A 24,111-nucleotide genomic window follows, 5' to 3' on the forward strand; every position below is an offset into this window, starting at 1 on the left:
TACTTTTTTGGGGGTTTCCTCCTGATTTTGAGAGTGGAGGTTTTATATTTACTTTTTTGGGGGTTTCCTCCTGTTTTTGAGAGTGGAGGTGTTATATTTACCTTTTTGGGTTTCTTCCTGTTTTTGATAGTGGAAGAGCTAGTCCAGGATTTTTGTGTGGTGTCTGTGTCAAGGTCTGAAGTGTCAAAAAAGCTTGTGTAGTCATCGGTAGAGTAGCAATCTGTAGTGGAATCTGGGTGGCTTAGTTGTCCAGTCTCCTCCACCATAAACTGTTTTGTCATCACGTCACTCTCTCGGATTCCATCCCTGGGAATCAACAATTACTTACATCAGCTATCTTATCTTACTGTATGTCTGATATACTGTAAACCAACTTTTATTCATATGCAAGAAATATCTGCGATTTTCACGACCTAAAACTCAGGAAAATAATTGCCGCAAACCATTTATTTTGCTTTGTATTTGTAGAGAATTTTTTTCTCAGTCACGAAAATTAATTGTCGCGGATTGATTTCAAACTGACACTTGTACATGACTACATGTATGTATTTTTATGTGTGGATTTGACTTTACCTTATTACAAACAGTACATTTGTGTACAGTACATTAAACAATTATGATTGTAACTATTCTTCCTTTAGTCTGAGAGTACACTCCCTGGCTATGTGAGTGATTTGCTTTCCTTTTTTTTTTTTGACTGTACCTTGTAACAGCGACGGCCTTTAATGTACGTTTTCCTGCTTTAAGAGTGAATGGAGCCTTGTATTTGAATGTGATCTCACGTCCTCCAATTTTACGTTGGAATGGAGATGGTTTTGTTCCATCGGAGGTGAAATATATTTTACAATCAGGAGTTTCTAAAAAAAAAAAAAAAAAATACATATATATAGAAAGTTTTAGATGCAACAAGAGGTCTACTAAGTATAGTAGAATGATAAATATAATGGTGCATACTTTGTCTTATCTTTGCAAAAATAAAATGTCAAAAGAATCATCCTTTGGTAAAAAACGTTTTTACTACTAGTGCTAATCCAAACTCTTATTAGGATTTAATCAAATTGGATGCAAGGTCATGTCAAATCGAAGACCACATCAATAAAAGACAATCATCAGCCACTGGTTTTGTTTACAAGTAATTTTTTTGTTAATCTATATAAGGACAAATTAGACCCATTAACTGATAGTGAGTAGCTTTGAAAAGTAAGCAGTTTAACCAATCACACAACATAAGTACTGTGGAATCATTATTTTTGTTCAAAGGAGTCCAATTTTCATGGCTTCCATGGGTACTCTTTACCTACGAATATACAACTTCTCTGAATATTGGAATCTAATGGGTGAATTTTTTTTTATAACAAGACATGGGCCCACAAAATTATGTCCATATGGAACAAACCTGTAATTTTTTAGGAATCCACAAAAATCATCCATTACATATTAAATGATTCCATATTATGCATTATTTACCTGTGGTGATCTCTATGAGTGTGGTGGTGTCTATTTTATTTGTGGCAAGGCCTGGTATATGCCGCCTGACAGGCGTAATCAAGGGGGGACAAACTGCCCCAGCACTGGGCATGGTGGTAGAAAAGTCCTATGCTGAAAAGTAAACAAAAATCCTAAAATGGTGTCATGAGCTCTACTAGGGATGAATTTGTCCCTGGATCTAGTGTAATTCCAAATCAGTGTGATGAACATACATATATACACAATTCAAAACACAATCTCTTCTGATTATCCGTCAGTGCATCTGCTTATATAACAACAGATATGATATTCTACTACACTTATTTATTATGTGTAACTCAATCCTCAATCTCACAGTTCCCACCTAAACTCATTAACTACCACTGAAACCCAACCTAAACCAGTAATAATATGTTGACGGTGCGACCGTTAGGACGAGCGCAGATACCTTTTCAGTTTTAATTTAGATCGGGCTCCTCAAACTGCACGTGATATTTAGTAGGTCTACACTCTGACGTCACAAGACATCGTATGTAATGTTGTATTACAGAAACAAAGTCTGAACAGTGCTAATTTTAATAGAACATTAAAATTAAATTAAATCTACTATAAATCTGCTATAAATCCACTAAATCAAAGTGAGTTTATTTTTTTGGATCTTCTGGGTATACCGCGAGAACGTAGCTTGCAGTGGGATGCAATTCGCAAAGTATTATGGGACCACAGGTAACTGCGGAAAAAAAATTTTTTGGATCAATGTGCAAAGTCCAAACTTTCTCTTCGCCCAGGCGTTGCTTTAAGAGCGCTGCGCTTGCTATCAAAAAGTAACCCTTATATTCCTCAGCATTTGAATGACCACCAAATTTAGTACATGATACATAAATAAAAATGAAATAAAATATTAGATGCTACATTTTTCTAAAACATCTTTATTTGTGAATCTCTTTTTCATAGTGGAGTATCTGTTTAAAGTATTCCACACGTGTATTGTTTAAAGCTATTCAAAAAATACTGTAAATTTTGCATGTCCAAACTCATATTTTCACATAGCCAATGAAAAGATATGCGGTAAAAATGAAATCAAAGGAGCTTTATCTGTAATGAAATATAAAAGTCTCAATGTCATAGTGAAAATCTGTAACAAGGAAAGCAAACTTGGACTTTACCTGATTAGAATCTTTTTCCACAAAACCTCTGTTTTTGTGATGTTTTCAGTGTTGTCAAGCCGCCAAATACACCTCCACGGGCAGAAGAGTTCGTCTCACCTGCCGGAAGTTTCCCAAGTCAAACTTCCTTTTAGAGCCATCGAAAGCAGAACAAACACAGCATGTGAGTAGCGACGTCCATCCTTCAGAATCGTCACACTATTTCAGCGTATTCAAGGAAGAGAATATAGACAATCAATCATAAACAATCGATTTTCGTTTTATAGTTATCTGTTTTCTTGAATTGGTTCGTTTTATGCGTATTTTTGGCTCGAAAGGCAAGATAAAATTCAACTTTGTAACTTGAGCTGATATTTGGAGTGATTGATTCTCTTAAATCTGATTTACAAGAAAGTTGTATATAGCTTCTATTTTATTAATCCTAGGTTTTGTATTGGACCGTAGCAAAACTGATAAAACTTTTTATTTCCACCCTTTGTCAGGTCTGGTACAATCACTAGATTCAGCTACATCAGGGACCTATAGTATATAGGTCCCTGGCTACATAGCTTAAATTACCTACATAGCTTTATTTACCTACCTAAAGTAGCTTTATTTAGCAACTAAATCAAACTTATTTCTTAAATAAGCATATTTCACAGAAAGTGCAGAAAATTGCACCTTGATGCAGTGATAGTTTTCAACTTTGAACTCATCTGAAAACAATTCATGAAAAAATCACTGTTGGAGATGTGTCTTTTCCTGCACAACTGCAATCAAAGTTCTAAAAGTTTTGAGGCGATATACAACAGTTAATGTGTGACCTAAAAGTTACTTCTTGAGTGAAATAACAAAGAAAACCAGTTTTGGTTAACATGAGCACAATGTGAAGTAATCATACTTATCCACGCCTCATCGCACACAAGGTGGTGTACAGTTACTCAAACAATGGAAATATATCTTTTGCTTAAAACTGTTCAAATGCAGCAATGTTAAAACTATCTCTGCTTCAAATTGATTTTTAAATAATACCTAGAATAAATATTAGCAGACATTTACTTGCGACTTTTTGTCTTTTTAAAATAAGAAGCAAAATTGTGAAAAGTAATGCCTTGAAATAGCTAAATAAAGCTACCTGAGGTAGGTAAATAAAGCTACGGTAGGTAATTTTAGCTACATAGCTAAATGTACTACCGTAAAGTCGCGTGTATTGGCCGCAATGGAGTAAAAGACGCACCCCCAAAGTTGGGGAGGAAATCCTGAAAAAAACGCAGGTCCTATGTAAAAAGTGCATCCAAAAAATGCATAAATTGGATGTGACTTTAATTTTTTCTAGAACATTAACTTAAGATGAAAGTAGGAAAATTTACAAATCTCAAACGAAAGTAGCAAGTCCGCTTTTTTAATCTACGTATTGTAAGTGTGCATGTGTGAACATTTAAATTTAATCTTTTTAATAATTATCTAACCAGAGATGATAAAAGAAATACCTGATTATTTTTTTTCTCAAATTAATTCCAAGCGGCTTACAATGCATAACAAGCGCGTGTCCGTATTTACGTAAACAAAAATCATACCCAAGCGATATTAGTGTCAAAGGTTTGGCTTTGGGTAATTAAACAGTTCTTGGTATCCATCGATAATTATTTTAGTTAGCTAGTGCAATGAACAATCAGTGCTGTGACCATGATGACGTGTAAAATGAACAATTTAATATTTATGTCTTATGAATATTTTCTTGAATGTTTCAAAATACGTTTTTATATGTGCTTCCGACTGAAATATATTTATAAAGTTCTTTTAAAAAACGCATCGCTTTCATTGCAGGTGTTGAGGTGATATTTGTTAAATAAACTATGGTCATGTCCTACGTGACAACATAGACTGAAGTTATATATACTATATATTGCCGGAAGGATAGGTGGCGCTGCGCAACGTGAAAGTTAGGATTTCGCGGGAAAGTGTCCCAACTTATACTACCCTTGAATTACGGCTTTTGACTTGTTCCCTGTAGGTTCTGCTGATTTCTTTGGTTGGTAATTTTAGAGTAGTGACCTTTACCTTTATGTAATGACAAAAAACCGGGGAAAATCTCACAATAGTATGGTAATTATCGTCGATGAAAATCTTGGATTTGCATTTTTACAATCTTTACAATTTATTACAGTGCTTCAACACATTTCAATAAATACCTCTAAATATAATTGGCACCTTTTTTTATGTCATTATTGGCCGTAATATATTGAAAACACTGTGAAATATCCAGGTACTTCAAACCGGAAGTGACCTGTTTAGGGAAATTCGAACTGTAAACAACGTGATAACAAACACGAGTACTGACTCGAAGTCAGTCTACGAGGTACATATTTCTTTAAAATTCTAAAGAAGATTTTGTAGACATATATTGCAAACTAGAAGAATCAAAATTAGAATTTTTAAAGCTATGTATGGCGTATCTGAGGAAAAAAAAGTACTTGTACGAGATTCAATAATTATATAGCAATGACGCAACAATAGAATCTCTAAGGATTTGCACCTCTAATTGCATATCTGAAATTAAAAAAAATAAAAATAAGATATTGAATTATGGATAATTCAGAATATATCACAAAGATTATAGTTGTTGACTCATTAATAGGTATTAATATATTTATGTCTTAAGCGACATGCAGTTCTTGTATATATATGATATAAGCAATGGTAATTCAAAATGGCGGAATACGCAATGGAAATAAAACAAAAACAAAGATCGTTTTTCATTATGATCTTATTTATGAAATGATTGTCCTTTTTTTCAACAGGTAGGGTAGATGTATATGACTACAACAGGTAGGGCTGACGTATATGACTCTGAAATTAGAGTAATAGTAATAAACTTTGACGTAATTGGTTACAAAATGTAGGCCTAATCAATTCAAACGGTTCGGGAAAATGGTCCTCGTGACCTGGAAAAAAGGGGGTTGTATTTTGTTCCGATGTATTAAGCGCATCCCTAATTATAAACAATTTTCTGAAGAAAAAAAGTGCGGCCAATACAAGCAACTTTACGGTAATTGTACTGGACCTGTTTGTAATGTACATGTAATAATTTTAGAATGCCAACAGAAGCAGTAGAGAAGCCTATTGATGACACAAAGCCCGAGGAGGCTTCTGGATCAGGCACCGAATCCGACAGTGATGATGAAGTCCCTGATTTGGAAGATGGAGATATTCAGCAACAGAGCCAGGTAATTGGTCAGAGCTGATCTCTCTGTATTGTTTTTGGGTAGGGTTGGATACCGTCAAGGATGAAATGGTACGATACCATATCGGTATTTTAGAAACGATATGGTATTTTTAATGATATACGTTGATGAATGAGAATGAGGGTTCATTTTATAACAAATGTTCTGTCACCAATCACCAACCTTTCAATGGTATAATCTAAAATGAGCTTATAAAATATTGTTTATATTTCAACCTTTTTAATAAATGATCAACAAAACAAATAAATTGAATCTCAAACAAATTAATTTGACTATATACATAATCACAAGTATACACAACGGTTTCTACACAACCTCCCTCCCTGGTTGCCAGGACCCATTTTGTTTGGTCGCACTAAATGACGAAACATTAGAAAATGGAGAGATACACATAACATTTTTGTGATATTTTGCTTTTTAATTTACATTTATTATCAGTTTTTATTAATAAAATTAAAACATGATTAATGTGAATGTATTTTTTTTAAATATACATATTGATTTACCTTCAAATATCTGCAGTTGAAAGCAAGTATCATGCTAAGCATCCATTTCGTTAATAAGCCTGCCCTTTCAATGCGCAGAGAATTCGATTTTAGGGAGTCTGGAATTTTTTTTTTTTTTTTTTTTTTTTTTTTTTGAGTGTACAGGTAACTCTTGATGGCTCGAACTTCGATCTCTCGAAGTTCTTGATTGCTCGAAGTGAGTCTCCGGTCCCGAATTTTTCCCCTATATAACTAAGCAAATTTACTCTTGATTTCTCGAACTCTTGATCTCTCGAAACCCTTGATCCCTCGAAGTCAAAATTCAGTCCCGCTATGCATATTCTATTAGATTTTACCCTCGATAGCTCGAAGTGGCTATGTGTATACAAGGTTATATAATTGGCACCTTTACCTGGACATTTAAATGGTCCCAGGCAGAAGACGAGGTCTCGAGGAACGGGATGTTTATTCAGGTGACACTTATGCTGCAAGGTGATAATTGATTTATAATTAATCATTTTTGCCTATATGCTATTAAAATAATTATCATCGACTGTCTTACGATGATTCAGAGACGGAATGTCAGTGAAAAGTAGTAATTGATTACAAGACAAAACACTAATTTAATTTTTATTTCGAGTCAGTGTCAAAGTTAAACGAAATATGAAAAAGCATTAACAGCCTCAATGTCAATATGATGACTATTGTTGGACAAATACTTACAGAACTCCGTTCAATGATCATGTTAATATGGATTTATAGTCAATGCTACATGTATGTATGCGACGCGGTAAAATGTCATTTTCATGTAACAAATGCGTAGTATGATGTCCATATTACAAAGAATAAATAAATATACATGAAATGATTTACATATTTTGCTTTACTCAGCTTAATGAAATATTCATCTAAATTACAAAAAAATATCGTTGTTTTATATAAACCACGTGTAAAAGGTTAGCACTGCATGAAAATCATTACATCCAGTAAGACTAATTTTAAAACCTGTCAACAAACCCGGAAAATTCCGGACTCTTGAAAACTCGAACTCTTGATCTCTCTAAGTTTTTCCTCGGTCCCGCGGACTTCGAGGTATCGAGAGTTACCTGTATTTTTCAAAGATTAAGAAATACTGTTATAAGTACCGATATTAAATGAAACAGTACTTTACCTGTATTTTTGAAGTAACTTCTCGGTATGGTTTTGGTATCGAGTACTGGTATCCAACCCTAGTTAAGGGGTATCTGAAATTATCCTTCAAATTGCGATTTTACCTGGGTAAACTTTCAAACTTTAAAAAAAAAAAAGAGCATTATTTTCCTCCAGTTTTGGTTTTAAAAAAAAATCAAGGCCGGCGGACAGATTTTTTAATTTTTTTCCGTTGTTCATAATTTTGGTGACCTCATAAATAGACAAATTTCATATTAACAAAAGTTATTTCCCTTTGCGGGGTCAATCTGGGGTCAACCGGCGTAAGACACTGTTTTCCCTTTGTAACATTACCAACTTTTTTGGGCAATATCTCTCAAATTAAATCCATTGAATATGTTCATTATGTTTTTTATGTTGCACCATTCTAAGGCAATACTAAGGCAATTCAGAAATGGGTCAGAATTGTCCGATTCCGTTTGACAGTTGGAAAAATATTTATAGGTAAGTTACAAAGGATATAGTGACAAAAGTGAGTGTTATGCTGACAATGAGAGATAAGTCTTAAAAATGTGAAATTCGTCTATTGATGCATGTTTATCTATTTTGCCCAAAGAAAAGTAATAATAGAGGTCCATTTAAATGTACTTATCTCTTACTTAAAACAATCCCAAAACAATCTTTTACAACTAATGATCCTAGTTTAATACATATTACATCAATACCATGATTACCATATTGTAAGCTGTCTAATTCATGATGAAATTCAAAACCAAAAGTTGAATGGTGAATTGAATACTGATCCTAATGAGAATCAAGAAAAAGAAAAACAGAAATAAAAAAAAAATTGAGGCAGGGGTAAAAAATTGTAGAGGGGATGAACATTTATGATTTTTTTCATTATGGCCTAATCAGAAACAAAGTTCTGATATCCAAATTTCAGCAGGACATTTATGATTTAGTAGCTAAATAAAGCTATTTCGGGAAGGTAAATAAAGCTATGTAGGTAATTCCAAGTTACGTAGCTAATTGTCGTGATTGTACTGGACCTCTTTATGTTGAGTTAAAATCTAACACGTTTATGGTATGTTTTAGGTGGCTGCAGCAGCTGGTATCCCCGAGGAGCTGGTCAGTAAAGCTAAACAGAGTCGCAGCGAAAAGAAGGCGAGGAAAGCCATGTCTAAGCTAGGTATGGACGAATACAAATCTTGTCTTCTGGATATGAGAGGGTATCCCCAATGCTAAATAAAGAATGGGGAAAATCCATATTTTTCAACAAGAAACTCTAAATATCTTTCCAATCAAAACATAAAATAGATGGTGCATAATGGCACTAGGTACCGTATATACTCGCCTATAAGTCGGTCCGCCTATAAGTCGGTTGTATTTTTTAAGCTTATATTAGAGGGCTTTAAACTCTAAAATACCAATCTTTTTATAACTCGCCTATAAGTCGGACATAGAGTTTTGGACCAAAATTTAACTTCCAAAAAACCGACTTATAGGCGAGTATATACGGTAATAAAGGTTTTGTGAAAATTTAATGAAGTTGCAAGCTGTGACTAAATTGAATTTTTGGGTTTGCCTTAACATACCCAAAATTCTGACTGAAAATAGTTCTGAAACAGCCTCTTCAAATAGATAAACTCATTATATTGAATGGCCTGAAGCTTAGCTCTAATGATGAATACTTGGTGATAAAATACAGTAAACTTCTTTTTATAACGTACTCGGTTATAAAGTATCTCCAGATGTAAAGTAGCCATTCCGTAGTCCCTACAAGTGTCTATATATTTCATTGGAAAAAAAACACTGCTTACAACGTATTTGTATATAATGTAGTATCGCTTATAAAGTATTAGAAATTTGGTCCCGTTACATAATTACACCTCTTATAAAGTATTCTGACACCTGGCTTCACACCTTTTCTATCAGCTCGGGGACTGCGGATTAGTCACGGTTTGTTGACTTCATAGCTTCACTGTAATGGGTGTTTTTCTAACGAGTTTTCTTAGTTGTTTCAGGTAGATGTATTTATAATAAATTGTTTGAATAAAGTTCATCGAGTAGATGTATTCATAATAAATTTTTTGAATAAAAAATCGTCTTTGAGTCAGTAAATAGCAATATAACCAAAAATGATATAATTAAACTAGTGAAAGAAAATACAGTGATTCAATATCAGAAAACCGCAACAACAGCAAAGAAGACGAGGCCTTGCCTGACACATGCATACCATCTACCCAGACGATCAAATGGCATTAGTCCGAAGTTTTCACGACTCTGGCAACTCTGGAGACTTTTGTAAATAAATGTCCTCAGGCCAAACAGACAAACAATACGGAATTTTTATATAATATGACGATAAATAAATAAAATATTAATGTTACTTAATATTAATCTTTCTTAATATAAGAAATGAAATCAAATATACTTGTAAATCATTTACCATGTATACATACTTTAAAATATAAATAACACACTAGCATTTTGAAAACTGTTTATGGTAAAGGTGTACTGAGTACTTGCGGTCTCCGCTTATAACGTACAATGGTTATAATGTAGAATTTATCACAGTCCCCTGAGATACGTTTTAAAAGATGTTTATATACATGTATATTAAGCCATGACATCTTTACACACACACTTGATTGCTCTGTATTAATAATGAAATTATTTTTACACAGGTTTGAAACAGATACAAGGTGTGACTCGCGTCACAATCAGAAAATCCAAGAACATCTTGTTTGTCATCAACCGACCAGATGTCTATAAAAGTCCGGCTTCAGATACCTTCATTGTGTTCGGTGAGGCAAAGGTAGGTGTTCTGATATGGAAGGTCAGTTAAAGTTAGTTTACAAGGTCTTGTGAAGTACATATGTACTACTTCCTGAAATTGTCTTGTTTTAGTAGTTCATTCTATTTAACAAAAAAGTTTTTCAGGAGACTTCACACCTTATCCATGTCAATGAATTGTTCAAAGATTGAAAGTCTTTCTTTTTTTTTTCTGAAAACTAACCTCACAGATCTTTTTTGCATTCAACGAAAGAACCATTCAGGAAATGGATATTGTGAAGTCCTTTTGGGTGGGAAAATTCTTGGAAGCCCTTGCACTAAGAATTGGTGTGTAGAGTAAATTCTGTAGTACGTTGCTGGATTCAGATGTTTTATTTGATAAAGGCATCGTCCACACTGACCGTGCGGGGGCAATATAGAACAACATGACCATAGTGCTGACCATTTATACTATATAGACGGTCAGTCTCCTGTCCATGTTACAGATTTAAGTGACCCAAGTCCTCCTAAGATGTAGTAGATCAGGGACACAAGCTGACACTGCTGTATAATACATCAGTGCTTAGTGTATAAAAAGACCATTTAATCACTAAACAAGAACTAAAACTTTTTTCAACCAAAAAGGAGATTCACCGAGCTTTCATTGATTTTGTCCCTGTTTTGCAGATTGAAGATCTGAGTCAACAAGCCCAGATGGCTGCAGCAGAGAAATTCAAGACCCCAGAGAACCCCGCAGGTGTGGGAGGAGAGGTGTCCAGTACAGTATCACAACCTATCCCTGAGGAATCCGAGGATGAGGGAGAGGTAATTATTTATTTACCAAAGGGAGGAGTCATGTAGGGGGGATAAGTCTCGGCAGACTTGGGGATATTAATGTCATAGTGACATGGCAATGTTTGGAATTTATTATAATTAAGTTTGGTAGCCCTTATTACAAATTTTTACAACTAACTTTCTTTCTGTGCCAAAAAATATCAAGAAAGACGTTGCAGATCGGATATTATATATAACAATTCAGACTGAAATTCAGCACACAGCATACCACCAAATCACTGATGCATGCCCCGGTTCCAATTTACTGTGGTCTGTGGGTCAGTGTCCTGTGTACGTTGTGTTATGGTTCAGGATAATGGAAGTCAACTTACAAGTATATACATGTATATTAAAACTAAGTATGGATATGGTTAGAGATTCATTGTTTTAATAGACTTGTAAAGATATTATCCTTTTACTGACTATGCTTGCAATGATGAGAGAACTTTCCCCAACTTATCGACAGATGCTGACATCTATGCTGTTTTGTCAAGCCAATTTCTCTGAAGCAAGCAAGTCAGAGATGTTTTAACTTGCACTTTTTAGCTCACCTTGACAAAGGAACTATAAACTATCTCTAAACCTAACTTGCATGAATGATACATGAAGGCATGCACACTGCATCTACTAGACTTAAATCTGGCCATCTTTTTAAAAAAAATTTTAAAAAGTGCAGAATATAAATTTTAATTTATAACTGGTTGTTGTTTCAGAACCAAGGCCAGATTTATTATGGTTCTCTTCAAGGACTTGCACTTCTCTTGACTTTTTTTATTACCACCTTTTTTTTGATAAAGCCAAACTGAAGTAAAGATGATCTCTTTATTTATAATAATTTTGACTTCCAGTTTTTTGATTGAATTAAAAGGGTCATTTAAAAAAAAAATGAAGGTAGTGTTGAATTTTTTTCAAGCAACTTTTATATTAAATTCAGGGGGGTGTATTTTTTAACGCACATTTTAATTTTATGCACATCTAGGAGATAAGGTAGTTAACTAAAACACTGCCGGTGAAACTACAGCAGTAGTTACTTTATTAAACAAATTAATTTCAATGACGTATGAATAAATTAATTTTGATGACGTGAAATTTTTTGTAACTATGGGTGAATTTCATATTAAATGATGTAACTGATGGTTGTTGCTTGCAATGATGAGAGAACTTTCCCCAACTTATCGACAGATGCTGATAACCATGCTGTTTTGTCAAGCCAATTTCTCTGAAGCAAGCACACCACCATTATTCACATAATTTTTAAATTTGACAATGGATCAGGTTCATAACATCATGAAAGGCACTATTACTTTGTATTTCTGGCACATAGGGGTGTAGCCTTTTGTTCACCCTATATGATATATCAGAATATGATATTTTAAACATCCTCCGAAGAGGACTACCATTTGACAAGTGGTGGAGGAGGGTGGGGTAAATTTTGTCCAGTAAGATTATTTTCATGCCCTTGCAGAACAGAATATTTCCAAGATATCAGAAACAGATTATTTTCTTATTTTATGGAGGGGGTGGGCTCTAGTCAAGGTCAGTTTATTTATTTTCAGCATTTTCAAGGACAGATTTATTTATCTATATGGTAGAGGGGGAAAAAAATAAGAATGTATTTAATAAAGGAAAATTAGATAGAAGAAAATACATATCTTGCTTGTTCTTGTTGACATTGGAGTGGCTGTTATTGTCCATTTTGTCTTTCTACCACATTTGTTTGGTGACCACAAGGTAGCCATACATTTGTGTTTGTTCAGTTGCTTGCAATGATGAGAGAACTTTCCCCAACTTATCGACAGATGCTGATAACCATGCTGTTTTATCAAGCCATTATCTCTGAAGCAAGCAAACTACAATTTATATAAAGAAGCCTGTGTTTATACAGTGATAATGATGCCACGCGTCCTATTTTATGATGTCTTCAGACATTTTCCCATACTTTCTGTTTTAGGTGGATGAGTCTGGTGTAGAAAGTAAGGACATTGAACTTGTCATGTCACAAGCCAACGTTTCCCGATCTAAAGCTGTCAAGGCGCTCCGGAACAATAATAATGACATTGTCAACGCGATTATGGTAAGTTCTATAGAGAGCTTGTTAACAATCTGTAATAATGATAGTGTATGCACTGTCTAAGATGTTCATAAGTGGCAAAAGTTACTAACATATTTGTATGATCATGAAAGCATTTCTATGCAATGCCAATAATGTCAATGCATTTGTGTCCAAATGGGGACTACTCCACTCTCAAATTATTTTTGTTTTGTCACATAGCAGCTGTTTACAGTTTTTGTGCAAAGACCATGTTTATACTTAACACATTTATTTTTGTTTTTCAGGAGCTGACAATGTAGTGAATTACCCCCCTGTTTTCTCTATTGTGATATGTATGTATGTTTACTCTCCAAAAATAAAAAAAAATTATCCACAACTTTGTTTTTACCATTTATTATCCTAGTTGATTGAGAGGAATCAGTATCAGGCTCTATATGCACCTGGACAAGACACTATCTTTAAAAGGATACCATGTAAGGACTGTCCAACTAGATAGCATAAAAAATGATTCTGGGACTGTCACAATGTGCTATAAAATTTGTAGTGGACAGCAGGTAGTAACAAGATTTGTTTGTGAAACATTGATGCCCCCACATGACAGGTTCTCAAATGCATTTCAAACTCCAAGGTCAAGAGATCATAAATGTTACCCAAAGAAAGGACGTGTGTCAACGGATATACCTTGTAAATATCAACTATTCAGAAGTAATGTTTTCTAAAAGTGGGTCAAACCCCAAGGTCAAGGTCAAAATTAAAGGAACAGGGGAAGACCTTGACTTAAGAAATACACATGCAAAATACAAAAGCCCAAGCACCAACTGTTCAAAAGTTATGGCAAAGAAAGTTTTCCAAAAGTAGCTCCATGGTCAAGATTGTTGGTATCCAAGGGAAGGTCTTGTTACAAGGAGTATACGTGTGTAATTTGAAAGCCCAAGTACTAACTGTTCAAAAGTTATGGCCAAGATTAAAGTGGAAAAAAAAACAAAAAGATTAAAGTTTTTAGAAAGTGGGTCAAACTCTAAGGTCAAAAACATTAACACTCGTGGTCTTGTCATGATGAATACATGTGAAATATGAAAGTCCTAGCACCAACTGTTCAAAAGTTATGGCCAGGGTTAAAGTTGGGTATTTTTTGCAGAAGTGTGTCAAACTCCAAGGTCAAGGTTAAATACTTGTATGTTGGTACCCAAAGGTAGGTCTTGTTGTCACAAGAAATAAACGTGAAATATGAAAGCCATAGCTCCAAGCAATGAAAAGTTATGGGCAAGGTTAAAGTTTTTGCGGACAGACAGACGAACGGACAGGCAAACAGTATATACCCCCGAATCTTCGATTAAGAGGAAATAAAAGGGATGATCTGACTTTTCTGTTCTATAAAATAAGCAGAGTATGCCAGGTAATTTACTGGTATGTTGTATAATGAACGTGAAGAGAAGGATAGCTATAGGATATGTAGCTCTTCATCTCTACAAGCTACGGCGTTTCGGGTTTGCTTTACCCACATGTCACAGAATGAAAAGCCATGGCTTGAAAAAAAAAATTCTAGAAATTAGATATCTGAATAATGTAGCCAGGATGATGCTAAGTATCTTCGTAATCAATTATAAATGGGGGAAAAGGCGAAGTCCAGCGATAATGGAAGTATAAATATTGGTAGTAAAGTAAAGCTGAACACGATTCGTAAAACTAAAAGGAAATGGAGTTATCTTGTCCGCTATGTATAGCTTTCTCAAGCTTTCCAACCGCTATATAACAGTACAAGCCTCGGCTTTGTTGACGGTTCAATGTATTTTGCCTCACGGATTCTACCCGAGCACACTTCATTGTCATTGTGATATACTTGGGCGCGACAAAAATGACTTTTGTATGCATCTGCCAGTCGGTAGAAAAAAATATCAACAGATATTCGATATCAACTGCACAGGTCAATTTATTACAAATTGGAATAAACACAAATGCCCCTTCAATGAGATAAAATGTAAAGGACAACTTGAGATATACATGTACTATACGCAGCAGCGACCAGCTGAAAGCAATTAGGTGTAACGAATGCGAAGGGTTTATATACCCCAGTACTGATATAGGAGATAGAAAAACTAATATGGTGTATGCCTATTTACGAGTCGCGTTTAGCATTAACACTAAATTGTGTAAATAGTATGAAGTTTGATGTCCTTCAATGACGCAGAGTATGCTGCAGCTACTATCTTGGCCACATGTGTTGAGTAATCTATTGTATCATATGGCCATTCCATTTTTTTTTCCTTTGTTTAGCTTCCACCCATCTTTCTAAAACCTAGCTACCTATTCGCATTAAAAAAAACTTACAAGCCCAAAAATTAAAAACACAGACTTTATAGTCATAAAAATAACCCCATTCAAATGATTTGATGTCATAAATTTGTTTTTGTCTAAAATAAACCTTGTATGATATATTATACACAATTTCTTTAAAGAAAATGTGACAGAAATCAAAGATTTCGACCCAATTAATCCATTTCATGACTGCTGATTTTGTGTGGTTTTTCTTATAAAGGGTGTCAGAAACCAAGGCGCACACGGAAGCTACATGGCCGTAGGAACTGGGGGGCCGTATCCCCCCAATAATTTTGCCAATATATAGAGTGCTATAGAAGACATAGATACTATATGCTTGTGCCCCCTCAATAAAAACGCCTGATGACCTTTTTTTTTTTGGCGTGTCAAAGAATTTTTGGTATAGTTGATAGTGCTCCCTCAACTGAAAATGTATAGCTACGCCCCTCCCCCTCCCCAACTGAAATTGCCTACGGGCCTGAACTAAACATAGAAAACACTTGGAATGGCCTAACATGTAATTGGGATGATTTCGAACCAGACATAGAAGCCCTTGCATCCAACTTCATGCAGATTGAGGGCATATGCCCGGGCACCCACACAATTTTCCAAAAAAAAAGGGGGGGGGGCAACTAAAGAACTATGAATGTGACCTTTAGCAGCTACGCGCCCTCATATCTTTATATACTGAAAGAAAAAAAGAAAATGCAGGGTAAACTTTTGAGGGTATCGGGGATGGAACACATGACTCAGTAGTCATAGGTGTTAGGCCAGTTACCCAAAGGTCACTGATTCTATCCCCGCTGTGGTGGTCACTTGTATATGATGTGTCCTTAGACAAGACACTTTATCTGCGTTCTCTCAGTCTACTCATCTGCAATGGGTATAGGGCTTACGCTGAGGGGTTAACCAGCGATGGACGGGGGTCCCGTCTGGGGGGGGGGGGAGTCAAAGACGCTCATCCGCTTAGCACAACAAAAATCTGGTATGAGCATCGGTCTTATACATTATATGTGCCTCGTGTCTCGGAGAAGTATTTACCTTTTTTGACGTAGTGTCTGGGGGTGGGAGGGTCACTTTTTTCTTGCTTGTCAATTTTTTTTCAGGTATGTTCTCAATGATTTTTCTGCCCTCCCCTTCCAATTTGAAAAAAAAAAAAAAACTAATAGTATGCTACTTATTCTACTGTTAAAAATACGAGACTCTTTCCTGCATATCTAATTAATTATGTAGAATTCTACATCTAATTAGCAAGACAAGATTTTCGTCGAATTATTCACTGACAAACGTCGGCGATGTGTAAATTCGTCCGACCATACATTTTTTGTACAAAGATAAACATGTTAAGTACATTGCACACCTAATATAGGACTACCTCCATTTCTTTGATAACAATGTAGGTAAAACAATACCGTGTAAACACATTTGATTGATGGTAAGGGACTCTGTATTAAAAATACAGCTAGGTAGAAATTTGCATTCCGTAAACTAGCACGTCAGGAAAGAAATGGTTTCACTTTCTCTAGGAGTTGGAAACACATCACAGTGCACCTAACAATGACTATGATGCCCTCAAACAAAGTCGTTTTATAAAGGGGGACAAAAGTCACAAAAGTAAATATACCCTCGGATATCAGTGTTATGGAGCACGACTGATATGGGGTGCAGGACGGTTAAACTGACTTTATTTTCTTGTCTTTTTTGTGTTTTTGTAAATGGAATCTCAGGATTTACCACCTATAGATCTTGTTTGGACGTACGGAGGGGCTCTAACCCTCCCATCATACAGGATGGGGAGTACCCGATCCTCATTAACAATAAACTGACCACGTCTATCTACTGTCACGGTAAGTCTCTCTCTCTTTCTCTTCATGAACGTGTTGCCTATTGTTAGATTAAATATAATAATAGGGTTCTATTTAATATAGCATGAATTAATTATTACATAATTACAATATCCTAAAATGCCATCATCATTCCATTTTGTGATTATTAAATATTTCTGGGTGCATTACATGAAACTAAACTGGCCACTCTGTGTTCATTTTGAGCCTAGAATCAGACATTGTCCTTGACATCAAGACATTTGGAACATCAAGTACCCCCCCCCCCCCCCCCGCGAAAATGAATATTAGCTTGGCTAAAAACTGATCTTATGTTTGAATAATTACACTGTCCTTTTGCATGTATAGCCGTGTGCAATAACACAGAGTGTAATAATAGTGTACATAGTGTAATAATACTAAGTAGTTTCATTTTTACTTCATTATTATACGCAATTAATTTTGAGGGCGGGTTGTAAAAGGAATTGAATGCGGTTTATATTGGATCTTTGTTTTCATGAGTAAATCAGTGTGCACGTGTGTGTATGTAACATTAAATGTTTAAACTTTAATTTAAAGAAATCGGCTGTTTATCTTACTAATTTGAGGTATATACACATCACTGATAATATTATATTGAATACCCTTCTTAATATTAACTTGTACTCGCAAAGAGGAGTCGGTGTGGATAACATTTTGTAACTATTTATAGATATGTGTTATCGGATATGTAGCTAAGTAACACTGTATATATTGTTAGACTGAAGTTTGGATATTTGCTGACTGACAGTTATCATATATGAAATGTAATCTCATACAAAAATCTAGTACGCATTTATAATATTTGATTATTTATTTCTTTGAAAATATTAAAAGCAAAAATGTAATTTGACTCTATTAAATGCAAGCATCTTGAAAACAATGCCCAAAAATATCTGATAGTTAAAATAAAAATGTCTATCTATATGGTTAAAATTAAAATGTCTATATATATGGTTAAATGTCTATCTATGTAGTTAAAATAAAAATGTATATCTATTTGGTTGAAATAAAAAAATTAAATGTCCATCTGAATGGTTAAAATAAAAATGTCTATCTATGTATTAAACAATGTAGACACACCCACACATTTATTCTTTTTTTTTTGTTTTGTTTTGTTTTAAAAAATGTCTTTCAACGTGCATGCTGCTATTTGTCTAATGAGAAACACCAGATTGTGGTTGACCGCCTCGAAACAACAAGGAATAGTGATTGCATAATTTGATCCAAAACATGAAAACCTGCACATTGTCTAAGTATATGACCGATACATCAAAAGAATACGTGTTTTAAAAATTAACTTTATTCCCAGTGGCAACTGCATCCATAATGAGTTTAATTTTTTACCATTAAAATTTTTAATTAATCTCTTAATTAATCACATGCAGGTACGTAGTGGTGTTGGGGAGTTGGGGCCAGGCTCCCCTTTTTTATGCCCCCGCCATAAAATGGCAGGGGCATATAGTGTAACCCTGTTCCGTTATTACTTCATTCTGTCATTCCGTCATCATTCACTTTCCGTTCGCTATCTCTGCAACAGTTGCATACATTCAACTCAAATTTGACATATGCCGGGATACGTCATAGGAATATGCAGGTCAAGTTCGAATTTGGTCATTGTATGATGATTTTTGAAAGAATTATCCCTCTTGAACTTAGAAAAAAAAGAAGAAATTTTCAGTTTCCTCTCTCTATCTATTGGGTTGTAGGGATGTATGTATAAGGTTGAAATTGCATATTCAGGTATTTTACCAGAGAATACAGGTCAAGTTCAAATTAGGTCATGGTCCGATGATTTTTGACAAAGTTAATCCCTCTTGAGCTTAGATTGATTGATTGTATGTTGTTTTACGTCCCATTCGAGAATATTTCACTCATATAGAGACGTCACCATATACCGGTGAAGGGCTTCAAATTTTGACCTTTACTCGGCACTCAGGGCCATTGAGCAGTGATGGATCTTTATCGTGCCAACGCCCGCTGACTCGGGGCCCCGGTTTTTAAGGTCTCATCCGAAGGACCCGCAACTTTCACTTCAAAGTGCCGAGCGGTATGTATGTCGTCTGTCTGTCTACATGTAGGTGTCTGTTTGACATATTGGTTTTGGTATGTATGTTGTCTGTCTGTCTACATGTGAATCTCTGTGTGCCTGTCATAAATTGTTTGTTTGTTCTTTAACGTCCCTCTCGAGAATTGTTCACTCATATGGAGACGGCACCACTTGCCGGTGGAGAGCTGCATATTTTGATCTATGCTCGGCACTCGGGGCCATTGAGCAGTGAGGGGTCTTTTTCGTGCCAGCATGTACTGCGACACGGGACCTCGGTTTATACGGTCTTATCCGAAGGACCGGTCTCCACGTCCCACGATGGGATTTGAACCCGCGACGTAAGAATCCACTCCTTACTTCGTGACACACGCTCTAACCACTGTGCGACCTGTCATAAATTGAGTTCAGTTCAGAACTGCCGAGCAGTTGATTGGAATGAATTCACAGAATGTGTTGACCATGACCTAAAATTGTATTGATCAATTCCTCAATCTCAAAGGCCAGCGAAGTATAATGGATTTTGTCCGATCAACCCGGGCCTTAAAATCCGAAAAACCGGTACTGGTGCGAATGCAAACTTAGTTTCTAATGGCAATATATACGTGAGACATTCTTTGTAAATCCTTTTCCAAATTCGAATGGGTGCTTGTGCCGATACTTTGACTCAAGGTCATAACTAATTGCCAGGGTCAATGTACACCAGTTTAATCTTTTTATCTTTTTCCTTAGGCCAGGTTACATAAAGGGGGGAGGGGGTCGTCAGGCGTTTTTATGTGGAATATTATGGTAATTATTCTGGGGGAAACAGTTGTTGGGATATTCCTCATGATTAACGTGTAGATCCTCATTAATTGTCGTAATTTAATTTTGTAGGCATGGATACACCAAATCCAAAAGAATATTTATTTCTAAGAGCGGGAAGTGACAAAAATTTCGCCTCGGTGTACACAAATATAGGTAAGTTATTGAACATCCTAGATGTAATACGCACTAGGCTATACACGTATAAGTAGTAAAATAATTTTTCTAATGGCAATATATACGTGAGACATTCTTTGTAAATCCTTTTCCATTTATACCACAAAACAGAAATTTCTACTGAAGTCTCTTCCTCTCATTTACACTAAATATAATTCCGGTATTTTTCTGCTATTATATCCCGCTCCCTCAGTCACAAATACACACGCAAATCTATTATTTCTCCCAGACTGGTTGCAATCTCCCCTTACAATCTGTCAGATAGCTATATAAACTACTCGATCCATGGAAGATGAACAACTGAAAGGGCGGGCTATACCCCCAATTCCTTTCTTCCTCCCATATCAATCTATGTCAATCTAAGTCTTAAATATCTATATATCTTAAGAGGTGCGAATTTTTGTATGTAGTAAATGCATTTTTATATTTCTTTAGAATGGTCAATGTTTTGGCTTTGCGTTTTCCTAAATCGCCTTTCTCTCATCTCTTTCCTGTTCTCCGTCTAATCCGACCCAAAGTCCCACGCTTTCTTACCTTCCATTTCTGTCGCCTTCTATTATCAGTGCTTTCAATATGAGAGTAAGCACAACTACAAATGCATAACTTCGACTGTACTTTGAATTTCCCGCTAAAACTTAAGAACTGAGCTCTTCAGTGCAAGGAGATTGAATTGTAAACTGGCGCTTTGTGATAGTTGTTTCTGCAACAGCGTAAGAGTGAATTCGTATACTAATATACCGTATGTGTGCATATAATGATGGGAAACAGAAAAGATGTGTCTTCAGGACCAGAAATGAAGTATATACAGACTCATCAAGACAATGGAAATACATCTTTGACTTTTGCTTAAAAGTACTCAATGCTGCAACGTCAGAACTATCTTTGAGTTGGGTTGCTTTTTTCATATATATGTATCACAAAATTTAAAAATCAAGATATAGCTTACCGATGAAATCTTACATCCCTAGTAGACAAGGTGTTTTAATGAAAAATAATGTGCACATCGCTAGGGCTTGATAATCCCTGCATCCAGATCCAGTAATAAAAGGACCTTGTCCCAATATTAGGCAATTAGCCCCTTCACGATAACTGCGGTACTAGGCCTACTCTTTTGCAGGGCAATAACATTTGACAGATAATTAAATGACGTATATTAAAAAATTGCTTTTACGTCATATATCACCAAAACAAATCATTTTGCCCTGCAAAAGAGCAGTGCCGCAGTTATCGTGAAACAGTCTATATTGAAAATTTGCTCTTTTTATCAAAAAAAAAAATTATATAAAAATTCCCAAATTTCAAGTAGGTTAAATTTTTTACTGCTTTTTATATTGCATCAATATTTTCAATTTTATATTTTTTTTAAAATTCCTATAGGAAAGGGTACAATTATATTTTATATAAGTATATCTTATTTTTTTTGTTGGAAATATGTAGACAAGAATAGGGATTTTATCATATTTGAATATGCACACACTATGGTCCTAAGGTGCTCAGCCTAAAAATCGGGGTTTCTTAAAAGAATTTTTTTTATTTTGAAGAATAAATTTCACCATTTTTGATAGAACTGTCCCCTAGGTCATGAAAAAGGTGCATGTACAATGCTCAGTAGTATTTGTGCAGCAGAACTATTTTGAAGTATTTTAGTAGTCTTTGAGAATTGGACCAGATCGAGTTCCTAAAAACTGGACAAAGCAGTAAAAAATATAAACTTGTTTGAATGTGTTTTGTTTTGATGAGATAAAAATGGTAAAAAATTTATAAAGCATTGGAGAATACAAAGGATATTTTCATAGTTTTATCCTTTTTAGGACAAATCAATTATTTTTCTTGAAAATTTGTGGTAATGTAAATAGGATTTGGTATCAGTTAAGCCCCAAGATTGATGCGCTAATAAAGTTAAATTAAACTGCAACCCTCTGGCTCCACTTCCATCCCATATAAATATTACAGGTACATACTTCAAAGTTTGTGTTTGACCAAACAATTTTTACATTAGATATATCATTGTATTTAGGATCAACATCAGCATGTGCCTATGCCCACCCCCGACAGTTGTACAGTGGCCGGGGCCGTACGTCCTACAGGAGAGTGAGGCTAAATGTACACACCCTGGAGGTTGACATCACAGACAGCTCATCTGCAGTCAAGGCAGGGCCCAGTATTATCAAGTAAGGCTTAACATATTTGCAGTCAAGGCAGAACCCAGTGTTACATGTATAAAGTAAAGCTTAACACATTTGCAGTCAAGGCAGGGCCCAGTATTATCAAGTAAGGCCTCTAAACCACTTACTTAGGCCAAAATCACACTGTTGCTGCTTTGTTTATTTTTCTGTAGCCAATTTTATTTCTTCTAAAAATAATAAAAAAAAAGTTTTATGATAAGAAGTACTTTATAATTCGTTTAGTATTTATTATTATAATAGATCTTTGTTGAAAGACTTTTACAAAGGGAAGCCACCCTCCTGATCAATACTGTAGATCACTATATTTTTGCGACACCTTATTTTCATGAGTAACCTATTTGGAATTTATAAGTGAGACAAAATTTTCGAACTTTGGTTTCTATTGTATATAATCCTTTATAATACAAATGTACGCGAGAAAAAAATTTTCGCTAGCAGACAAACTTGCATAATTACGCGAAAATAAAGTTGTCACGAATAAAAATTGATTTACAGTACTAAAAACATTTCTTTAAGTGGATGTGTTTTATATTGTAGTTATGGGACAGCTGGAGATAAGTTTGCTTATTCTGATGTGTTTTATATTGTAGTTATGGGACAGCTGGGGACAGGTTTGCTTATTCTGATGTGTTTTATATTGTAGTTATGGGACAGCTGGGGACGAGTTTGCTTATTCTGATGTGTTTTATATTGTAGTTATGGGACAGCTGGGGACAAGTTTGCTTATTCTGATATGTTTTATATTGTAGTAATGGGACAACTGGGGACAAGTTTGCTTATTCTGATGTGTTTTATATTGTTGTTATGGGACAGCTGGAGATAAGTTTGCTTATTTTATACCCCCCGCAAACGAAGTTTAGGGGGGGTATATTGGAATCAGCTTGTCCGTCCGTCCGTCTGTCTGTCTGTCCGTCTGTCTGTAGACGAGATTTTGTCTGGACCATTTCTTGGAAACTGTTGCAAGGATTTGTCTGAAAATTTGTACACTTATTCTTTGCCATATGAAGGTGTGCACCTGGTATTTTCATCATGATTGGATAATTGTTTTGCATTTTACAGGTGTTTTTTTCATTTTTATTATGTGGTTTTGTCCGGATCTGTTCCCAGAGACTATTGCATAGATTTGTATGAAAATTTGTACACTTATTATTTACCATATGAAGATGTGCACCTGGTATTTTCAACATTATTTGATAATTTTTCTGCATTTTACAGATTTTTTTTTTATTTATTGACTTAGTCATTTCAGGTTCATGTCAAAGGTTTGAGACATAGAATCTAGAACATCTGTACAAAAATGTGAACTACAGCTTAAAACTACTCATTAGAACTACAAAAAAAAAATCACGAAGTATTAAAAACAGTTTTTACATTACACAGCAGATAGTGTAAATCCATTTGTCCCTTGGGAGTAATGAGTGGACATGCATCCAGTTAAAGATTAATTAATGAGTTCAGTGTGGGAAGCTGTTAGGGCATCTCTGATCAAGCAGGTCTTATCTATATCTCTGGGGAATTGGGCAGAAAGAAATAAAGATCTCTGTTGTTTAAGTCTCTTAATTGTAA

The 24,111-nt window shown here is 35.1% G+C and overlaps 3 protein-coding genes across 5 annotated transcripts in view; 2 read left to right on the top strand and 1 right to left on the bottom strand.

Moving 5' to 3' along the window:
* The window catches only part of LOC133191046 (annexin A6-like), an 18,105-nt gene extending 15,400 nt beyond the window's left edge, over positions 1 to 2,705 (bottom strand). The window contains exons 1-4 of the mRNA XM_061326714.1: positions 2,634 to 2,705; positions 1,468 to 1,599; positions 704 to 857; positions 102 to 306 (exon numbers count right to left, since the gene is read on the bottom strand). Of these exons, the coding sequence (XP_061182698.1) occupies positions 102 to 306; positions 704 to 857; positions 1,468 to 1,579 (471 nt within the window). The 5' untranslated portion in view covers positions 1,580 to 1,599; positions 2,634 to 2,705. The remainder of the gene's footprint in view (positions 1 to 101; positions 307 to 703; positions 858 to 1,467; positions 1,600 to 2,633) is intronic.
* LOC133191052 (nascent polypeptide-associated complex subunit alpha-like) lies at positions 2,698 to 13,529 on the top strand. Its single transcript, XM_061326726.1, has 7 exons — positions 2,698 to 2,796; positions 5,707 to 5,839; positions 8,587 to 8,680; positions 10,179 to 10,309; positions 10,954 to 11,091; positions 13,052 to 13,174; positions 13,438 to 13,529. Exons 2-7 carry the CDS (start codon positions 5,708 to 5,710, stop codon positions 13,450 to 13,452), a joined length of 633 nt encoding a protein of 210 aa, XP_061182710.1. The 5' UTR covers positions 2,698 to 2,796; position 5,707; the 3' UTR covers positions 13,453 to 13,529.
* Positions 13,530 to 16,904: 3,375 nt separating this feature from the next.
* Positions 16,905 to 24,111, top strand: part of LOC133191060 (uncharacterized) — a 103,723-nt gene continuing 96,516 nt past the window's right edge. For 2 of the 3 annotated variants that reach the window (XM_061326737.1, XM_061326739.1), the window contains exons 1-3: positions 16,907 to 17,316; positions 20,255 to 20,338; positions 22,377 to 22,530. In XM_061326737.1, the coding sequence (XP_061182721.1) occupies positions 17,127 to 17,316; positions 20,255 to 20,338; positions 22,377 to 22,530 (428 nt within the window). In that variant the 5' untranslated portion in view covers positions 16,907 to 17,126. Of the gene's footprint in view, positions 17,317 to 20,254; positions 20,339 to 22,376; positions 22,531 to 24,111 lie in introns of all 3 variants that reach the window. The other variant, XM_061326740.1, reaches the window with a different exon arrangement.

Source organism: Saccostrea echinata, unplaced genomic scaffold (assembly GCF_033153115.1).
Source record: "Saccostrea echinata isolate AGI-Se365-2 ecotype Australia unplaced genomic scaffold, CSIRO_AGI_Sech_v1 ptg000023l, whole genome shotgun sequence".
Taxonomy (NCBI): Eukaryota; Metazoa; Mollusca; class Bivalvia; order Ostreida; family Ostreidae; genus Saccostrea; species Saccostrea echinata.

Bases quoted from the DNA above. Each gene is read 5' to 3' on its own strand.
- LOC133191052 (XM_061326726.1), top strand. From the start codon at position 5,708: ATGCCAACAGAAGCAGTAGAGAAGCCTATTGATGACACAAAGCCCGAG. The intron at 5,840-8,586 runs GTAATTGGTCAG...GGTATGTTTTAG, and splicing joins ATATTCAGCAACAGAGCCAG to GTGGCTGCAGCAGCTGGTAT. The intron at 8,681-10,178 runs GTATGGACGAAT...ATTTTTACACAG, and splicing joins GAAAGCCATGTCTAAGCTAG to GTTTGAAACAGATACAAGGT.